This window comes from Apteryx rowi, unplaced genomic scaffold, assembly GCF_003343035.1.
Source record: "Apteryx rowi isolate R43461 unplaced genomic scaffold, aptRow1 scaffold_193, whole genome shotgun sequence".
In the NCBI taxonomy this organism is placed as follows: Eukaryota; Metazoa; Chordata; class Aves; order Apterygiformes; family Apterygidae; genus Apteryx; species Apteryx rowi.
This window is the reverse complement of record NW_020448230.1, coordinates 1,323,293-1,344,753: the sequence shown is the minus strand read 5'-3', so window position 1 is coordinate 1,344,753 and position 21,461 is coordinate 1,323,293. Positions and strand designations below refer to the sequence as shown.

At 36.2% G+C, this 21,461-nt stretch overlaps 1 protein-coding gene across 11 annotated transcripts in view; it reads left to right on the top strand.

Annotated features, from left to right (window-relative positions):
• LYST (lysosomal trafficking regulator) overlaps nucleotides 1-21,461 on the top strand; it is a 99,984-nt gene that overhangs the window by 16,679 nt on the left and 61,844 nt on the right. For all 11 annotated transcript variants that reach the window (XR_003252998.1, XR_003252999.1, XM_026062775.1 and 8 more), the window contains 4 exons: nucleotides 12,017-12,103; nucleotides 14,143-14,341; nucleotides 17,230-17,320; nucleotides 19,042-21,124. Coding sequence is in view for 9 of the 11 variants with exons in the window: in XM_026062775.1 (XP_025918560.1) it covers nucleotides 14,150-14,341; nucleotides 17,230-17,320; nucleotides 19,042-21,124 (2,366 nt within the window). In the remaining 2 variants the exon portion in view is untranslated. The remainder of the gene's footprint in view (nucleotides 1-12,016; nucleotides 12,104-14,142; nucleotides 14,342-17,229; nucleotides 17,321-19,041; nucleotides 21,125-21,461) is intronic.

Sequence of the window (21,461 nt, the reverse complement as noted above, 5' to 3'; positions counted from 1 at the left end):
AATATTCCTGATACTTCATAATTACACTGCAAGAATTGATAAAAATCTAGGAATGTTTACTTTATAATATTTCAAGAGTTGAGATTTAAAGAATTGAGAGAGTAAAGTACAGCTTTTTCATTCAGTAGTTCAAATAGGCACTGAACTAGTGTAAAACAAATGTAGCCAAAAATGTAGGTCTCTGTCACCTTTCTGTTCTTTTTCTATTGGACTGAAAGAACATAAGAATCCCAATTTCAAAGAATTAAGGACAAAAGTCTTGTGACTTGCTGTTTAAAAAAATGTGTATAATATACACAGGGCCTTATCTTTGTATTTCTTGCATTTTTCAGTTCTAAGAAGGGATTTGAGTGATTGAGGATGTAGTTCCACTCTGGATTTGTGTGTAGTTTAGTGCCAGATTAAACAAAGAAACAATCCCACGGAGAAGAATAATTTCCTTTGCTTCTGGATGTTTAGACAAGGTGCTGATGGGCCTTTTGAACTCCAGAAGGAATTTCTAAATAAATCAAGTAAATAACTGAAGTACTTTAGGGTTATTTTAAGTACTTGATTAACAAAGTTGATTTAATTATAAGAATTTTGCAAACTCCCTAGYGTTTACAGGAAAACTTGCATAAATTTTGTTTGGTTACTGAAAATAATAATGTGGCTATGTGTGTTGATCTGGCATACTTCTTCCTTTGTCTCAAACTGTCCTTCAGCAGTGTAAAGGCTTGTTTGTGTGTGCATGTGAGATAGATGCCTATAGTTTGGGAGCTTCTTCTCAAACATAAGAATAGGTTAATCTTTTGCATTGTGGGCGTATTTAGGGTTGTGTCCAGTGTTTCAGAGTACTTATCTTAAATATTTGAGGATCTACTAATAGGTATAATGGGAAACTTCATGTTCTTACCACTATTACCTGAAATTCCTACACATAATCACTGAAGTAGATTATCTGTTGCAGTGTAGACTGCTGGACTAATTTTGCCGAGTACTTTTTAAACTTTAAGAATAAAAATTCTAGCTGTTCCTTTTTCATTTCCATTGGAGAGGAGGTACCTGAAAAGATGTTATGCAAATCCTTTTATCCCTAATTGTGTTGTGTTTTGCCAAGGTGTTGTCAGAGCAGCTGGGTGCCCTTGGGGTCAATACAACTGGAACATACTGCTCCTTGCTGGAAAGCCTGGGAGAAGGACAGTGTTTGCTTCCCTGAAGCAGCCACAGCTGTATGCAGTATGCCAAGAAGCTGGCAGACTGAGCATGACTGGAGTAACTGTGTATGAAACTGATATCAAAGTGAATGGTTTTTTATATTGCCTTTAGAATTGCTACCTGCTGTCTTGTCTCCATCTGATTAATACTAGAGAATATGGATTTCACTAACTAGTTTTCCAGTTCTGCTTCTGGGATTTTATTCTTCTGCACATTAATGACCTCTTTGTAAACTCTGATCATTTACCTTTCTCTTATTTAATTGCTCTTAGTAAGCACTTTAGATGCAATGCCAATGTTTATCTTAAGCACTTCCTAGTTTTAATCTTCTAATTACTAAGCTTTCAGTTTCTGGACTAGCTTTTACTCATTGCTATSCCTTCAGCAAGAGTGCTTCAAGATACAGCTCAACTTTCTCACCTCTTCCATGTCTCTGAATGAGTGCAGTTGAAGTGTATAATCTTACAAAAAGATTTGTACAGTCCTCCAAATCATGATTTGAGTGAAATGTTTCATGTTTAAAGCCATCTTCAGGTAAAGGTGGTGCACTTGGCATACTTGCAGTATGGTCATGAGTTCAGCATTTTGCCTGGTTGTATTTGAGACCACAGGATTTGCCATACTGAAGAATAATGTAAGAGGACGTTCACAAAGCCTGGCTAGTCTTGTAGGGCAAACCTATATAGGCCCTTTACAGGAGAGGGCCCTGACTTCAGACTTATTTTCTGTAGTAGACTGTGTCTTTCCCTGTACAGAGTCTGTGGGGGTTAGCCTCAATAATTTTTAAAGTTAGACATTATCAAAGCTGTGTCACCACAGCTTTGACGATATGGACAGAGCAAAGGCTAGCACTCTAGTCTGTTTCTGGGGTGTGTATCAAAGCTTGGAAGAATATATTTTACAGTATTATGTGTTTAGTTTAATTTGGAGAACATGTTAGTATTCTGAGAGTAATGCTCTCATGCTGCAGAACAAGGCTCACTTGGGAGCTAAGTGGTTTCAGCCTTTTCACTTCAGTTGTTTTTTGCTTTTTTTTTTTTTTTTTACAGGTATTCTTTGTCATTTGGTTTTCTTTTTAGCAAGAACTTGCTGGTCTTTCATAGTTATTTTGCTACAATATTACTTTTCTACGTAGATTCTGTCTTGTTGGAATGTTTGTCAGTTCCTTGCTCTAGTACCATCTGTTTCTTACAGACGTTGTCCTCTGCTCCTTCAGATAAGATCTGAAACAGATCCTTGTCTGCTCTGACTCTGCTAAACACAGCTTGTCTCTAGCTGTTTCATGGTATTGGTAACAGCTTGGCATTCTTTCTTCTGTGCATTTTAACCAGTCTCCATGATATTGAGTGTATTTGTTTTCTAACACAGTTAATGTTACCATGATCATCTTTGAAGACCAGTCCTTTCACCACACAGTAGCATTCTAAGGAGCGCTTGTTCTCCTTCTGGGCCTGCTCACACTGGTCTGAAATAAGTAAACTTTAAATGAACCAGAATGCATATATTGTGTCTGACCACTATATTGTAGTTGCTGACTTTAGGAGAGTATAAAAAGACAAGTTCAGCATATATTTGGGCATAGTATATGTACAGAGTTAATGCATTACTTGCCTGTGTGTAGGTAGCTGTTTGAGAGAACCTGTCTTTCATCAGTACTGTATTTTTTATCTTCTAGATGAGTCATCTGTCCTCTTGACTTGATTTCAGGCTTTACAAAAATGCACTCCCTGGTGTTTCATGTTGGTTTATGATTAAATAAAATTTTATATTGAGTTGAGAAGCTGTCCCAAAGCATTTATGTAATATGCAGCCAACCTGTGGGATTCTCTGCCATTCACTCTCTCAGTAGTATTTTATCAAGACTCAGAAGGATGAAATTATTGATAATCCATTAATGCATAAAGGAGATGCGGATCTTCATAGCTCAGGGCAGAACCTGACAACCAGCTGATCAATTTTAGCAAGAAACTTTATCGTTGATCATTTAATCTTCTCAATCTCTGGTGCTTTCTTAGGATGAAGTTAGTATTGCATGCTATTAAAAGAATACTAGGCTAGAGAGCATTGCTCTGCTCCATTACAACAACTTGCATTTCTCACTATTAAAGTGAACAATTTTTAAATTCTTCACTAAGGACTCTAAAATATTAATCTGATCTAATATTTTTTTCAAGCAAGGGTCAGATGTCAGGCAGGTGTTTATACATAGAAAATCTTGTTCTAGAACTCAGAAATATTTAAAAACATGTTATTTTCCTCTCAACAGACTTTTTTTTCCCCTCCACCTTCTTACTTATATGGTGGTATGTGTAGTCAAAGTATTCGATAGTGTGTTGTACAGACAAAGTAGTAGGAATCTGATATGTATGGTGCTGAGAGAATCTGCTCTTGATTCCAGTCCCCAAGGTAGTAGTAGTTTCCAAAAGATAAATGTTAAGCAGTAATAGTATTTCTTGATGTAGTATGTGTGAAGTTTAACAAATTCAAATTTTTAAGCCTCTTGAAATTACAACAGCATGATAAACTCTTTGTAAAAGTCCTGCTGTGAGTGATACAGGTTTAAAAAAAAAATTTTTTTTTGCAAATATACTTTGAAATAATAAAGAACAAATGATGTGAATACTTCACACCCAAATAGGACAAGAAATTGTAGCTTCTAAAGTGCATCAGTAAGGTTGCATAAATGTTTTGTGCTTCGCTCCTGTGCAGATTGCAGTACCTTTAGATGCCCTAAATGTTACCTCAACCCTTACTGAATCAGCCTTAATGAGACATTCTTCAAAATGGTTCTCCTGACAAAGTAGGACTATTAACTACCTTAACTAAAGTTGCTCTACAGAATTATGCTGGGCGTTTCATGGAAGATATGAAAAACTGTTGTCCATGCTTTGGAAAGGATGAGCTTGCAAATGTGACATGAGTGAGGACGACTAATACTTGAAAAGAACAGTCAGGCCTCTGACATACCCCAGTACAGGCTTTATCTTGCATTCCATCCCTGAACTGTGAGGCCCTGCTAGGCTAGCACTGTCGCTGAAATTCAAAGCTTTACCAGCAGCTTTGTGATGGTTTTTAGAAGTAGACGTTCTTATGGTTATGATTTACCCATTGGGAATGTAGACATCTAAACCATCATACAAACTGTGTATACTTGGTTTATTTGTATTTCTCTGGTACATCGCATATATGTGGAAAAGTCTGCAGTTAGTTTGCATCTCAGCAGGTTTCCGTTGTGGGTACTCAGATCCCTTATCACCTCTTTTCTTGCCAAGTTCTCTTCTGTTTTTGTTCTTCCCTGGTTGGTCAACTTTAAGCAGCTTATTATGCCTTAATGTATTTCTTGCCTTGGTTTTCAGTCCCTTAATTGCTGCCACGAGTTAGTTTTTTTTCTTTATAGTYGCTGGTAGCTAATTAGAAACTCATTGTTTTGAGTTGATAGTCTCCTTGTAGGACAAGCTGACACACTTCAGAGCCATTAATCTTTTTTTTTCCCATTTAGGTGGCTGACATATCTTTGTCAGATAAAGGAAAAATTAAATGATAGTATGCAATGAAAACATTAAGGGTGTAAACATGAGTTCATAAAATGGAAGTAAAGTTGTGAGAACACATTTTATAAACTGTTGGACAGGCAAATTGGATTGTGGATAAATGGGATTTTTTTTATTATAAATGTATGTAAACAAGAATAGTGTGCATATATATTAATCTGTTGTACCTTAGTGATTTGTGCTTATATAATTCATTCAGAGCTGCTGTTACTGGTAATTATGCTAGAGACTTGAGAGATTCTGGAAATAGTTGTGTTGTCAGGAGGAGTAGACGATTTTGCTTATAGCTCAGAGTAAATCACTGGAACCAGATTACATTTCTCAAACTCTGCCAGCTTAGTTTTTTTAGAAGTAATTTAAAATACATTTGCTAAAGCTTAATCTGAAACAACCTTTTTGTGCCCAAAGAAAGTATTATTCACCAGTTTAACTTCTGTAACAGTCAAAAATCACTGAGGCATGCAAATAGATGGCAAATGATAATTTGGGGGTGGGGGGGACTTTTTTTTTACTTCTCTTGCCTTACGTTCAGCATGGCACACCACAGATTTGGATCTCTCTCAGAAGCATGACATCTCTGAAACTGTTTGAGAATTTGACTTGCCTGCTCAGCTAATGTCATTCTGTATATCTTTAGGTGCCTGTAGCCTAGGTATGTCTAGTAATTATAGATTTGTGTAGATATGTTTGATAGCTATTTTGGAAAGTTCCTATTTCTTTGATTTGGCCAAATCTGTCACAGCATTTGTCTGGTCTTGTTTGGCTTTTTCCTTGGCATATTTTTTCAGCATCAGGAGTGGCTAGTTTAGGAAACACTGACAGGGCTAGCTGGCTATACACAATATGAAAAGGAGTATTTTTATTTCTTTAAATATTGTTTTTTCAGAAAGCACAGACATTATAATTTCTTAGAATTGTTTCTTTAGTATAAGATAAAAAAGCTTTCACATCTACTTAGTGGCAGAAATCTTCTAATTCTCAGATCATATAAACATTAAGCTTCACTGATTAAATTTCATTTTTAATACCTAGGTAGCAGTATGTAAATAAGACTACATATTTCCAGGAGGCTAAAAATACTTGCAGAAGCAGGGCTCTCAGACTTCCAGTGTTGCAAGAAAAGCATCACAGGTGGGTGAGATGGSATGAGAGAGGTGAGATGAAGATCTTAACATACTACTTCAATCTTCATTAATTATACTTGTCTAGCATCTTATGAACTTGGCAAATGTTTACCAATTAATTAAAAGACAGCGCATATGTTATTTTTCCACAAGTACTAAGCATTTGTCTTTAACTTTTTTCTTTAGGTTGGGGAGAGAGGCTTTGAATAACTTGTTTAGAAGTAGTAATGATGTACTGGGTTACAAAGAAGACTAAAAGCTAGTTACTGAACTCCTTGATAAAATAAAGGACTATGTCAGAAGTAAGACTCGTCCAAGAAAATGGACACATACATGCAGCTATGATTAAACTCTGTGTATTAAGAAGTGGCTTTTCATGAGTATCCTAATGGCTGGAGCATTATTGTCTTACTGCATGTCAATAGGTTGTTCTGCTTCTGTGACCCTCTTCCCCCCCCCCCCCAAATACTTAAATGATAGCAAAGGACAGCAGAAACTGGTTAGAAATAAAGGAGATTTGGACTAGTCTGAGGTCTTCTGCAGAGCCAGAACGTTCTGAGAATGAACCAAACTTGAAGTGTCTTGGTTTTCCTTGTGTTGCTCTCGTTTTTTGAATATTAGAGCATTGTTAGATGGTTAGCAGTTGTCCACTAGATTTATTGTTTTAAGCTATGCTTTTGGTTGATTGCCTTGTATGGTTAATCAAGGCATCAAAACATCTCTGGCTTTCTGATGTTCTGCTTGAGTTGTGTGTACATGGTTCCTTAAAGGACTGTGTGTTGCTGCTGCATTAGCCATTTTGATGATGTCAGCTGGGTATTTGTTTCTAGCCTGCTTAGTTTTGAGTGATATCAAAAGGACAGAAGAGGAAGAATGCTAATTTATGCTACACATCTCTTATAGGCTTTACATGCATTTCACCACCAAGTACAACCCTCAAGGCAACACTGTAAGAAGCGTTGCAGTTCTGCTACAGGCTATGCCAGACAGATTTCTTTTGTTCCTTTTCTTTTGCTCTCCTTTTTTTTCCTACCTCCTCCAATTTGCACAGGGGAATTAATCATAATAGTCCCTTAGTTTTGTACTGTTAATATTTCTTTAAACAGAAGGCAGTCATATTTGGTGTCTGCTGCTAACAAGATGAACTTAGTTTCTGTAATAAACTTGGCAATCCATGTGTTATAATTGCAGAAACCGATGATGGACTCTGTCTGTTCTTTGTGTCAAATGTGCTGGTGTTTTTCATGATGCCTTTTGTCCTCTTTTAACAGAAACTTGAAGTTAAATTGAAAGTTTAACCCAAAGTAAGTCTGATTAAAGTTATTGTTAATGTCCATTTTCCTTGAAGAGATCACAAGCTTATTCTACAAAGCATAAATGTTAAGTACAAGTAATGAGACTGGTACATGTATTTAATTAATGGAATGAATGCTGTATAAAGTAAATGTAGTATTCAGTAGCCAGTGGTGAGTTGTTCTCATGTGCTTTATTCTGGAGAATGGTAAGAAAAGCTACAATTTTGAATTTGAGGCCAGAAATAACTGAGTTGTGCAATGGCTCATATAAATTAAAAATTTGAAAATGTTGCTTCTAGTGCTTACAGAAAAAAAGTTGTATTTTCAGTATTTACTCAAAAAATAGCATGGCTGTAAGTCCTCTTATCTAGATTGATCAACATCTGTCTCTTCTGAAACAGAAAGCTTGTTTACTTATAAATACCATTATTGTTCTGTGAGAAACACTGTAGGCAAAAGAGATTGTGTCCTAGGATTTGAATGTGGAAGGGTTGTAGTGAACTTGTCTGGAAAAACCATCATGTAGCTATGCATCCTCTACTTCGGTTTGCCTGATCTATAAAGGAACTTCTCATAAGTGTATTCTTTTTCATAAGAGTATGGTTGTCAGTCCTTCAGTGCAGTAAGACACTTCTGTGATGCTGTAGACAAGATTGTTTGCTTTTATTGAACATAGTATGGTGGGCTGCAGGCAACTGAAGCCTGCAAGTGACACATGTCCTGCACACCTGCTTAGATACAGCATAACATTGTTTTATTCAGGTGTTCAAGCCTAATTATGCAGCTGGATGGATAGTATTCATTAGTATGTTCATTTTAGACTGACATGAGTATTTACTAATGGGCAATTTGAAGAAATTCTTTATTGGCATCTGCTTCCCAACAAATATCTGTGTTGTAAGTAGCTTCTTGTTTGTTCTTCTCTGCTGATGCAAAATTTAAAACTAACATTCAAAAAAACCTTTAAAAAAAGTTAAGTCTTTATTAAAATGCCAGTTTGGGCTATTGGGTATTGGTGTGAAATGGAGACCACCACCAAACTTTCTGCCTTAACCTCTTTTAATCTTGCTGCATGTGTTGGCTAGTAGTTATTGAAAGTAATCATTTGAATTAGCATTATAGAATTCTGACTTATTTGGCTTACTACTAAATTTTATTACAATGTTACTGTAGTAATTTAGTAATTACTACTTTATATTAGTATTATGTTACTATACTTTGCAGATCTTTCTGGGCAATGCATTACTGAAAACATAACCAAGTAAAAGGCACAGTTCACTTGCTTACAGAATACTGACTTCGACCTTAAGCTGTTCTTGCGTTTTCTTCGTTGCATTGCTGTTGGAGATCATGACACCTAATCATTAGCACTATATAAAGTTTGTATGTTCATGATTCAGTATTCAACGTTGCTAGAATTGCTCTTAACTTTAACAATACTGGAATTTAAAAATATTTAAAGAATGTTTTTAGTATTTTATTTTAAAGATTTAAAGCCCACTAAAGTAAGTGCACTTGCACATTAGCTCAGCATTTTAAAATATACAGCTTCATAAAAATGGAAAACAGTCTGGAGAAACCTAAGAGTTGCAAGTACAGGAAGCTAATTTATACCAAAACAGTAAATAGAAAATATGTCCCTCAAGGCCTGGTGCAGAAATGGGGTCAGAGAGCAGAAGTATTGTGGATTGGATTATGTGGATACTATAGCAATGAGTGAAAAGCACAGATTATATGTGAATGTCAGATCATTTGCTGTTTAAGTGACTTATTTTTTAAAAGGAAAAATCCAGTTTTAGTACTAAGATTTTTTTATGGATTCATATTCTACTGTAGGGTGGAGTTGTATTTAAGGATGTGAATTGATTTCAATCTTAGTCCTGACACACTGTATATTCCAGATCTGTAACCTCTCAATTAACATTAAGATTGTACACAGCACTGGTGAATCAAGTCTCTGATAGGTATCTTTCTGTTCTCCCATAGCTTAAGTTCAGGTGTGACTTTTTAGGGCTTTTTTGTTGTTTTTTTTTTTTTTTTCCCCCCTAGCTAAGGGGATATCTGAATGAATTCTGAAGACAGGTTTTAACACTCAACCTCAGTACTGGTGTCTTGTGCAGCATCTGTTTCCCCATTACCTGGCACCATAGGTATTAAAGATGTATTTTTGTTTTGTTTAAAAATGATACTGCATTGGAGTAGTTCCCACTGAATGCAAATTTGCTGGCATCCTTTCTCAGTGTAAGAGGAAATAGCATGCCATGTAAGGTGCAGTATCAGTGTACCACAATCTGCAACAGGAAAAAGTGACAAGCAGGCTGAAATCGTAGAAGGTGGGTGGACTGGTATTTAAAAAAAGAAAAAAAAATCTGCATAGTGCTTGCTATATTATGGCATCAATGGGGCTTGTTGTTCACTGAGTGCTTGTTTTCAAAGCTTTAAGTGCTTAAATTGCTAGTCAGGAAACAAACATAAAAGGGGAGAAGGTTGTGTGTGCATGTGTAGCATGTGCGTTTTCTTTTTTTGGGGAAACTTCTTAATTATTTCTCATTTTCTTCTGTGCTGTCTCTAGCTTCAAGACAAGATGAAAAATCAGATTATCTGAAACTGCTTCCAAAGACGCATGTGTGCTGTCAGTCTATTTCAGGAGTTAATCACAGGGAAGGAAATAGGTACAGCAGAGAAGGAGCAAGCACTTGTCTGAACAAGTCCCACTAAGTGGCAGTGCTTTACTATCCAGCATGATATCTCTTTAAATTGTTTTCTGCACTGTGGAATGAAAACATCTGAATTCCTTCACAATTACATGTGAAATTAATGTATTAAGAAGAAATGCTTGATATCTTTTTGCATTAACATTATCAAAGTAACACTGTATCTTACTGTGAAGTTGAGAATTCACCCTCTTGATAGAACATTGCAGTACATGTTGTTAAATCTTTGTGTATAAGTGCAAGCAATGTGGGAGACCTGGTGAGTGAATTTTCTCGAGGAAAGGCACTAAAATATGATGGACAGTGTATTGTTAAATCTAATAGTCAGGTACAACTGCAAAGCCATGAGTTGCTTAAGCTATTCAGTTGCAATGAGTTATGTACWTTAGCTGAATGGATAAGCTGGCTTTCTGCAAGGCTTAGGATGAAACGTATTGCTCTGAAGCACTCGGTGAGACCAGTTATTAGGAGTTTGCCTTAGGAACCTACAATGTTTCTTGCTTCCTTAATAAGGTCTTTCATCTAGTGTTTATGCTCCATCACAATTGTAGGTTTAAAGCTGAAGTTTTTACTCAATTGCCACCTGAGAATATTTCAGTAAATGCGTGTTTGGACAGTTCATCTATGCATATGCCTGGTGTGCTATTAGATCTAACTGCTGAGAATGTTATGGCTTTGTTAGAAACTAGTTTCAGTTAAAATGTACTCTGTGATGCCAAACAAATACCCTGTCACTATGTTAAAAAAACTGGAGCTAACTATGAGGAAGACTGGTAAGAAGTCCTGCTAGCATAGCATGAGCAAGTAATTAACGCTTGCTCAAGATTTTGAGAACAGTAGTGAAAACAGTAGTGAAAAATGTTGAAAGGTTGCAAAAATAATCACATAGCCTCTGCCATTGTTGGTATCTCTTTAGGAAACATCAGAGAAAGTATTTAACCAGCCAGAGGAAATAATATTTGAGGACTTTAAAGCATATTTAAAGAGCTCTTCAATCTTTCTTAAGTAAATAGACTATTTCAGAAGGATTAAAAAACCTTTTTTTTTCCTTTTATTTTTTTTCTTACCCTGGTTGCCCTCTAAAGACATGGGGGGGAAAGTATGATAACCAGAAGTTTGAAGTTTTCAAATGAAAAGCTAATAAACTCTAAGACAGTTTAACCTACAAAGAGGAATACTGACTTTAACTATATGAAGTTACTTGCTTTACAGTTAAACTGGCATCTTTGTGAACCAACATTGAGTGTCAGGGGAGAATGCTGATCTGCTGTAAGGCCCTGGATGATGGGCCTTCATGAAAGCATATTCTCTGCAGCAGTCATTTTCATTAGGTTGTTACAGATTAAAAATAAGTTAGTCCTTCAGACTTCACGAAGACAGGGGTGGTGTATGTATTTTGTTTTTCCTGCTAAAGCATATGCTTGATCTCACTATATCTGGCTGTTTTGGAGCCATTTGGGAGATTACCATGATCTCTGTACCAATATCTTCTCTCCACAGTAAACTGCAGCTGAAAATGGGGGCAGTTTAAACTACCCTTCTTGGAAAAATAGATGCATTGACTGTTCTGATCTTCTGCTAGGACTATAGTGGGATAAGGGGTAGAAGAGTGAAAGTAAGTTTTAAGTTGCTTCAATGTGCCTTTATGGAGACAAAATGAGTAAAGCTCAGAAGATATGGTGGTTTTCCAAACTTATTACCTTACATACAGGGGAAGCTGTAATTAATAAAAAATAAATGTGTCAGAACAAAATAAAAGGACAGAGTAAAAAATGCATTTACATCAACACCTGATGGCACAATTCAGTTTCTCATACTAACATAGCACTTGTAACCAGAGCTGCAAGGGCTTAAAGTACGTGTGCAGAGTGTTCACATAACTTCATATTGTTTCTACAARGAAATGTGTGAACTAACATAGCTAGCTGGTTTTACAGTAAAAAAACCTAATGAACTTAATATAATTAACATACCTTTTGTGCAGAACCATAAGCTGAAAAGTAAAAACTTTTGAACTTTAAAGCTCAAAAAAAGATTTAAGGACTCTAAACTTTAAATAGCTATCATAAAATTAATTTTAAAAACAAGGGAATTGCATATTATGAAGTGTTATATTTTTCTCTTTTTAAAAACAGGTGAATCAAGGGTGGTGTTTCCAGAATATATTTGCTTTTTCTTCCAAATAGAAGATAGATGTGTTAAAAGCTGGCAAAGTAATTCTGGTAAGAATCTTCCTGTTACTGCTACAGAGAACATTTGTACATGTAAAAATACTCAGTTATGCCACTAAAAATAGCTTTGYGTACCATTGGTGTTAATGAACTTATTCTCTCACCCCTAACTTAAAATGTTGTAGTTATTGCACAATGCCAAAGATGATCTTACTCTTATTTCAAGTGTGAGTTTTGATCTCCAGAGCTGCCTTTCTTATGAACAGTTCCATCAGTTCTAGGACTGATGCTGTGAACCTCAAAGAAGACTTGTAGTTAAGCTTTTAAGCTAATACTTGACTTAAAGGGCATAAATAGTGTTACTGACTTGTTTTAATTGAAAGTTTTAAACTGAAACTTCATTTACTTAGAAATGCAATAAACTGCTTTATCCTAGCTCAGGGTTTATAAACGGTTCTTCCTTCTAAGCCCACATACTATTTTTCTAGTCACTTTTTTCCCCAGTTTGTTATTTTACCCTTTTTTATTGCACTTTCCTGAAGCTCCTTTTAATCTCTTCCTTGTGATCATTAGCTGTGGGGGGACTTCTTGGTCAAAAGTCTACTTTTCTTCTCTCAATCTTCTGCTTTCACACTGATAGCACAGTAAGTGGTAACTTTGTTTCCAGACAGCATTTGTATTTTAATTTTTTTCTTGATTTATTTTTTTTACGTTGAATGTAACTTAAAAGCAGAATGTTGTTAATTTAAAGTGATGCTCTGTTGTGATGATTGTGCATATTAGTACTTCTGTGTTCATGATGAAATTGCTGAAGAACAAATAAAGATGCAGAGTAGTTTTTGTATAATGAGACTGTATTTATCTGAACTTCTTAAACCTTTCTAGTCTTCTCATTTTGCAAATATATGAAGAACACTTTTGAGCTAATGATTGTATGTAGATGTTTTCTGATCCAGCGGTATTAATCCACCTATTTTTAAATGATCTCTAACACATTTGGGTCTCTTTGAGGTTTTCAAGATTTTACTTAAGCTGTTCRTACAGGGGGGAAAAACAAAAAGGTAGCTAAACAGTGTAGTATTCACTTAAGGGGTTTTGTGTATTAAATATTATTCCTATAGTTGCCATCACTGACTCTTGCCTGTGTTATTTTGCCTTCATCAGAGATCCTCTTGATGGTTCTTTTCCACAGCTGACTCTTGCATTTCTTTTTTGGTTTTCTGTTTGTTTTAAACTTTTCAGCATGTACTGGTGCTGACCAATCAAAGAATGCTACTGTAGTGGCATATGAGAAAATAAAAAATCAAATGTTTTTATAAGATACAGTGAATAGTCAAAGTGCATGAATGCCTCGTGTGCATTATTTACAGTCAAATTAGTCACTTTGGAAATATGTACCACTGGTTTTCTCCTGAATGTGTACAGTAGAATCATATCTTGAATTAAATACATAATGATTGCCACCCATTCAGTTAATCTCGCTTGAAGGAAACACTCTGCGGGTTGGTAAATCTAAAGCAATATATCTATGAAACTCCCATATTTATCTTAACTCATTAATTTTTCTTTTTCCCTTGAAACGATCTGCATACTGTTGGAATATATAACAGTGTAGAAGATAACATGTTCAAATGAAGAATGAGGAACATGTAGCTATTATGCAGCATTGTGCAGAAAACATGTTTTCCCCCATATGCTTCAGGTCAAATCCCTTTTAGAAGCAGCTGAAGATTGAAGCTCACATGTAGGTTACAAAGAAAAGCTGTAATTAAGTCATTTAACTTTGCTTTATGCAGTAGAAAGGAACACTGTGTCATGTGTTTTTACCTGATAGGTTTATAAAATGAGCATTTGTAGTCGCCAACTATTGGCTAAAGTCTCACTGAAAACAGTAAAACCCTCAAACCTCAACCTTCCGTCTTCCCCTGGCTCCCATTCCATGCTGGAATATTCATCCCTCAGTCCTACAAACTCCTCCAAGCTTTGGAAGAGGAGAGGAGGGGAAGAAACTCTTTCCCACCCCCAAACTTCAAGTATTTTTCATAAGGAAGGCAGCTTCTGATGGATTTCAATTGTTTTCCTTTATTTAGCTCAGACATGAGCAGTCGCAGTAACTCACTGGCACGGGAATTCTTGACGGATGTCAACAGACTGTGCAATGCTGTGGTCCAGAGGGCAGAGGCCAAGGAAGATGAAGAGGAAGAAACTCATATGGCAGCACTGGGACAATACCTGGTTCAAGGCCGTGGATTTATTTTGCTCACTACACTGAACTCAATTATTGATCAGGTAATAGGTTTTTTCCTGCTAGTTAATTTTGGTAATGAGCTTTGGCTGTATTGACAGGAATTGTCTGGCTTGTGTGCTTCTTGGTGCTCCTTTTCTTGTTTGGATTTTTGGTAGAGACTGTGTGAGAAAGCTAATTGTGAATACTAGAAACTTAGAAATTCCTTCACCAAGAACAGGAAAACAAAAAATAGCTAATGATATACCTGCCAGCTGAAATTTATGGCTGCTAAACTGTTGACTAGTTAAGTTGTGTGGGAGGCTTTGCAGCAGCTGGGTGGAAAGAAGCAGTAAGATGGAACGTGCAGGAGGAATGAGTCTGTTTACTGAACCTGCAATACAAACTGGCAGTTTTTATTTTGAGAAGATCCTTCTTCTGGTTTATAGCAACTAAATAAAACTAAAATATATGCTTTCCTATTTTGCTGTAGGCCATGAGGTATATTTTCACTGTGTATCAAGTAGCAGCTCTTGAACATAAGAGAGCACTTTCAAGAGCTGAGGTTGAGGGGGAAAAAAAAAAAAAACCTTTCAAGTGAGAAGGGGAGTCAATCCATTTGTATTACTTAACTTTTTTTTTTTTAAAAAGACAAGTGGAAAAAAAATCTTGACTAATGAGACAAATTATTCAAGAAAGGGGAAAGATTCTGCATACCCCTTTAAGCACCTAAGTATACCTTATGACCAGCATTCTGGTACACTGTGTTCTTTATAGATCTTGGTATTTCTCACTCTTATGTATTCTCCCTACCCAACCCACCCCCAAAAAAGGCGGGGGGGGTGTAATTTGAAAGTGTACTGCTGAAATTTGAAAAATTAATACGTTGCTTTTTCCAGTTTTAGCACTGTTTTGAATGCTACATTACTTATTCCCATTTCTAGTCAATTTGTCTGGCTGAAAAGGCCTTCAGTAGCAAAAGCGAGTTGCAGGGAATGACTTTGAAAAATTATTTCTCAGGTCTAATTGTACTGTATCAATAACTGGAATTATATTTTTTAAAAGTCTAAAATTGTTGATAGTGTATAACAAAACAAATAATTCACTTTTTTGTTTAGATATATTTCCTGTATAGTAATAGATCTGTAATTGTGACTAATACTGTATTTAGTACTTCCTGCATCTTATGTTTCTAAGTATTGACTGATTAACTAAGCAGCTAGAAAAATAGTCTCTTTTGAAGAAGTTATAAAAAGGTAGCTGATGTAGCTTTCAGCAAAACAGTTTTTAGGTAGATAAATGTAGTTCTGAGGGCAGTTTGCTCTTGCCTGTTGTGGTGTGAATGGATGACTGCTATCTGAGTTTTCCTGTTTAGCTCTAGCCTGTAATGAAAATGTAATGTTAAAAAAGCTGTTTCCAAGAATTTTCAATCCTTCTTTCCCAACTACCAGACATCTAGAACTTTATACTTCAGTGACAGCATTATGTCAAGAAAAGGTTCTAAAATTAACTAAATAAAACTGCTTTATATTTGTTAAAACATAGCAAGAAACACAAATATAAACTTGGAAAAGCTGATCCAATAATCAAAGGAACTACTAAGCTGTAGTGGGGAAACTGATGGACTCAATGCATTCTTTCTTGTTCAATCTCTAGAACTGGTGGACTTGTACTTGAACTTAGTGTATTTGTCTTATTCAAAGGTTGAAAGGGAAAACAAACTTTCCTGTTCTGTGAGAGATCGGTTGACTTATCAGTGTTGAACCAAACTAGGTGAATAAGCTGGCATGAAGAAATTTATCTGTGTATACTGCCTTACCATCCATAACTACAGTTTTACTGACTCCATTAGTTCAGTGTTTTAACACTTTCTTAAAAACTTTAGCAAGAAAACTGTTATTATACTTCAATATTTYTAAATAAATCATCTCTAAATTAAAGTTCTAACATAGGTTGTGAAACTAATATTAGGCTTTTCACTTTCATCCAACCTCTTCACAGTTGCAAATGTATTTTTATGGACTCTGTTGATCTTATCTTTGTAGATAAGGGTGTATGCAAACACTTAAAGGCACTCTTGTATTGTTTCGATTATAAGCAGGCTGAGCAAGCTTCTTACCAAAATGTTCTAGCTTATTTAAGTTTATCTTCGTGTCTTATTTTCATTACTACCTTGAATTTTGGGGGAAGGATATTACTTCAGCTGCATGTCCCTGAATGATGCTGACTGTCAAAAAGCTCAAGTCAGCTTTCTGTCTGTGTCAAGGTAGTASGTTTTTTCATATTTGGGTCTACGGTAGTGCTTAGCATCCAGTAAAGGAGTTGTATTTGAATTCTCTGCCTTCTACWGTTCACCTTTGCATTAAAATTCTGAGTTAGTCTTTGAATCTCAGTATGACTGAGGGGTTTTAGTGCTTTGGGTTTTTTGTTGTTTTTTTTTTAGTGAGTCATCTTCCCTCTTTCTTCCTATAAAATTTCACCTTCCCATTGTGAGATGATGATAGTATCAATTGAATGTAGGCTTTCATTTATTTAAAGGCATCGTTTTGAGGACAGTAAAGTTTCACAAAGTTCTTCAAAACTATATGCTTTTGTAACTACAAACATTTCAGACTTTTGGGGGGCTTCATTCTGTCTTTGTTTAAATGAACAGAAGTTATTTGCTTTTGATTTCTTTTCTGGTTTTGTCCTCCAGTGGATGAAGAATTATTTCAACAAGAAGGTTTGAAGAGCTGTGTATAGAAATAGTTGCAAAGGGGCGATCAAATATTCCAGGTACTTTCTGATTGCCTAACTAATGATTATAGCATTCTTTGCAGTTAGTTCACTTTTCCAGTGTGTAAGACAGCAGAAAGGCATAGGGAGGTTAATGTTTAAGTTCTTAAAATAACCCTGATAATTTTCTATAAATTATGGGACATGGAATACAAAGAACSTTTTGTTTCTAACATAGGAGCTGACATGTCGGGAAGAACTTCTAACTCTCCTCCTGTCACTTCTACCACTGGTGTGGAAAATCCCTGTCAAAGAAGAAAAAGCAATAGGTATGTTTTATCAGTTATGCTAGTGAAGACCTAGGAAAAATGGTGTCCTGTATTTGTACTATTACAGAGCATAGGACACCCAGTTAAAGAGTAGATGGCCATTGTACTGCGTGTTCTCTTAACATAGAACAGAACAAAGACACTGAATTCTGCAAAGAACATACAGTTTTAAAAATACCTATGTTCTGTCATCATACAAGGAAAGTCAAGATTGTACAGAGAAGATGAAGGTCAGTGTGAAAGAATGGTCACAACATACCATGTAGCTGGACTTGGTGGAGAGATTTTTTTGTTTGACTTCTCAGGTGGTGCTGGAAAAGGGGATTTGAAGGTGTATGTGATACTTTTGCTAATATAAAGCTCTTCATGGTGAGGGGGGAGAGCATAAAGGTTCTTTTAAAGAAAAAAAAAATCTGAGTAACGTAGATTGATCGGTGATAGAATAAGAAATTTTTTTCTGACATTGGAGAAATGGTAAGTAGAGAATAGGCTTAAGTCAAACAATGGAGAACAGAATATGAAAAGTGTGTTGATATCAAGGAGGTAGGCTCTGAAAATGGAATAATACTGGATGATTATGAACAGAGTCAGACTATTTCTTAGAAAAACTGATGCATGTCAAACTGTGCTAATTGAGGAATTAAATGAAAAGGGTTAAACTGCCAATGGATCTGTTTAAAGTGAGTTAGAGAAATGAAAGATGATACAAAATTGTGTTATGCAAGAACTGAACCAGGAAATGAGGTTTTCTGGTGCTTTCTTTTATTTATTAGAAAATAAAACAGGATGAAACAAATTCAGAAGTAAACTCTGAGAGAGCTCCTAAAGGTTATCACCTGAAGCTGTCCTAATATTCTTTTCTGTTTTAAAGTCCTTCAAATGTAAGGTGGTGGTTAGTATTTGTGATTGACAGTATCTAAAGTGCAAGTTTCATAGTACTTTTATATAATTAACTACCCTGCTTGCTCAGCTGTATCTTTCTTTCATTCTACTATAAGCATGATTGAATGAAAGAAAGATTTCAGTCGTCTTATGAGAGGTTAACTCTTCCAAGATTAGTTTAAAATGATATTGTGTAAACAGGTTAAGATGTTTGTTTTTTGTACTTTGCTTAACATACACTTTTTGTTGCTACAGATTTCTAGCTAGTAGTACTGATGCAGTGAGCCCAATGTATCTGGTTGTTGTGCACTAAGAGCTCTGTTCTTTTGGACTAATTTTTTTTGCATCCCTATACCCAATACCTCTTTATTTCTGTGCAAAAAAAATCATTATTTGATAAAGTACTTTTGKTTTTTTTCTCCTTCAAAGCAGATGTTTCCTCAAGCATCATAGCAGTGTCTCTTTGATACAGTGAGGCACAGTCGTGCTTGCACATGAAGCATCACTTCTTTCAGTATGAATAATGCATATACCTATAGCGTGGTCTCTTCCAATTTTGCTTTTGTGTGGAGGACTGTTAACTATCATATTTTCTAAATAMCAAACTTACTGTGTTGTAAATACTTGCAGTTGGTATATGCTAGATCTTATACTGCTCAAAGCATCCAGATACAGTTCTGGCACTACTTAATGACAGTGAAACTTATCCAAGGATGCATAACCTTTTTTATTTCATATTTCTGAATTTGCAAATACATAAATCATTTTTCCTATTTAAGTATTATAATGCTCCTGAATATGACTTACATGCAGTGTTTTGTGTCTTTCTGTTGCGACAGATTTTAATCTACCCTTTACAGTTGACATATGCCTGACCAAAGAGAACGCTTCAAGTTCTGTGAAATCTACTCAGGAAAAGCTAGGCTTAGATGGAAATAGTTGCTCATCTCTTCAGGCTTCTGTAAAACTAAATCCTCGATCACGAAAAAGTGGACATCTTCGCAAAACCACCCATCGTTACTCCGTGCGAGATGCAAGAAGATCTCAGCTGTCCACTTCGGATTCAGAAGGCAATTCTGATGACAAGGCTACTGTAATGATGAAACACAGACGATCCCAGTTCCTGCAGCCTTTTGTAACATATCCACTTAGGGACAACTACCTTGTAGGTAGAAGTGATTGCCTACCAGCTGAAGCAGTACCAAATTCTAATCCTGATACCTCTAACCTAGAAAATTCCAGCCAAATTCTAGCACAGGAATTAAAATTGGAGATTTTGAATGAGCCAGCTGTGGTGATTGCTGAGAGCAACATGGACAACTCTCCATTTGACTTATGCCATGTTTTACTGTCACTCCTAGAAAAAGTGTGCAAATTTGATATTATGTTAAATCACAGTTCTGTTCTTACAGCTAGCGTGATACCCACGTTAACTGAATTCTTATCAGGATTTGGAGACTGTTGCAATGTAGGTAGTAGTGCAGAAAATGAAGTAGTTTCTGCAGGGTGGACAGAAGAACCTGTGGCTTTGATCCAAAGAATGCTCTTTAGAACAGTGCTTCATCTTATGTCTTTAGATATTAGCAATACAGAAACAATGCCTGACAATGTACGAAGAAATCTAACAGACTTACTTAAAGCAGCATTAAAAATCAGAATTTGCTTGGAGAAGCAGCCTGAACTTTTTGTTCCAGGGCACAAAAAAACACTACAGCAGCAGGTTCAGGATGAGTTTGTATCTTCTAGCTGTCATCACAGAGCCTTGCTTCTGCCTGAGGTTCTGGAGGGGGTCTTGCAGATTTTGATTTGCTGCCTACAGAGTGCAGCCTCCAACCCATTCTACTTTAGTCAAGCTATAGATCTGGTTCATGAGTTCATACAGCATCAGGGATTTAAGCTATTTCAAATAACAGTGCTCCAAATGGAATGGCTGTGTATGAAGAATGAGGGAGTAACTGGGGAAGCCTCAGAGCACTTGAAAGCCCTAATCAACAGCATTATGAAAATAATCAGCACTGTCAAAAAAGTGAAATCAGAGCAGCTTCATCAGTCAGTGTGTACAAGAAAGCGGCACAGACGATGTGAGTACTCTCACTTCATGCACCACCACAGAGACCTCTCTGGGCTTTCTGTATCTGCTTTTAAAAACCAAGCTTCCAAAAACCCCTTTGAAACGGCTGATGGAGAAGTTCATTATCCTGACCGATGCTGTTGCATTGCCGTTTGTGCACACCAGTGTCTGCACTTGTTGCAACAAGTTTCTTTGAGCAGTACCTGTGTTCAGATTCTCTCGGGTGTACATAATGTAGGAATATGCTGTTGTATGGATCCAAAGTCTGTGATTACCCCATTGCTTCATGCTTCCAAGTTACCAATATTAAAAAACTTTCAACAGCACATACTGAACATCCTTAACAAGTTTATATTGGATCAGCTGGGTGGAGCTGAAGTTTCTCCAAAAATTATACAGGCATCATGCAATATATGTACTATTGACTGTGATCAACTTCCTCAGCTGGAAGGTGCCTTGCAAGGCAACTCTGGTGATGCTGGTCTTGCATCTAGTCCTTCTTGCAGAGTTCAGGGGATTCTGCCTAGTAGTGGATCTGAAGATATGCTGTTGAGATGGGATGCACTGGAGGCTTATCAGGACCTTGTTTTTGAAGAAGACAAACTACGTGGCATGCAGATTGCAAGCCATATATGCCACTTAATTCAAAAGGGAAATGCAGTGGTCCAATGGAAATTCTATAACTGTATTTATAATCCAGTGCTACAGAGAGGGGTTGAACTAGCTTGCCATGCTCGACAACTAGGAATAACTGCAGCTGATAAACACATGTGCAGTTACCATAGCCAGTGTTTGCCTTATGAAGTACTTCAGATTTATTTGCAGACACTCCCTGTGTTGCTTAAATCCAGGTTAGTTTATTTTCTGCTTGTTAATGGAAAAATATGCTAATTCTGTAATACAGAACCTTGTATATCTGTTACTCATTAGAACATAAATTTCGTTTGCGTAGTAGGCTGCACTTGGATATTGTAGGGGTGTAAACAAGATACATGCTTGAATAACATAGGATTCAGTCCATAGGATTCAGATTTGCCAGTAGATTCATAAATCATAAAGGCATCTGTATTGATGGGATATAGGCCTCAACAAGTCAAAGTGTATAGAAACGAATGAAATCTTTGTCTAATGTGACATGCTCTTTGCCTCTTAATTCCTCATGCTAAAGTGACTCAGGAATGTTGAACA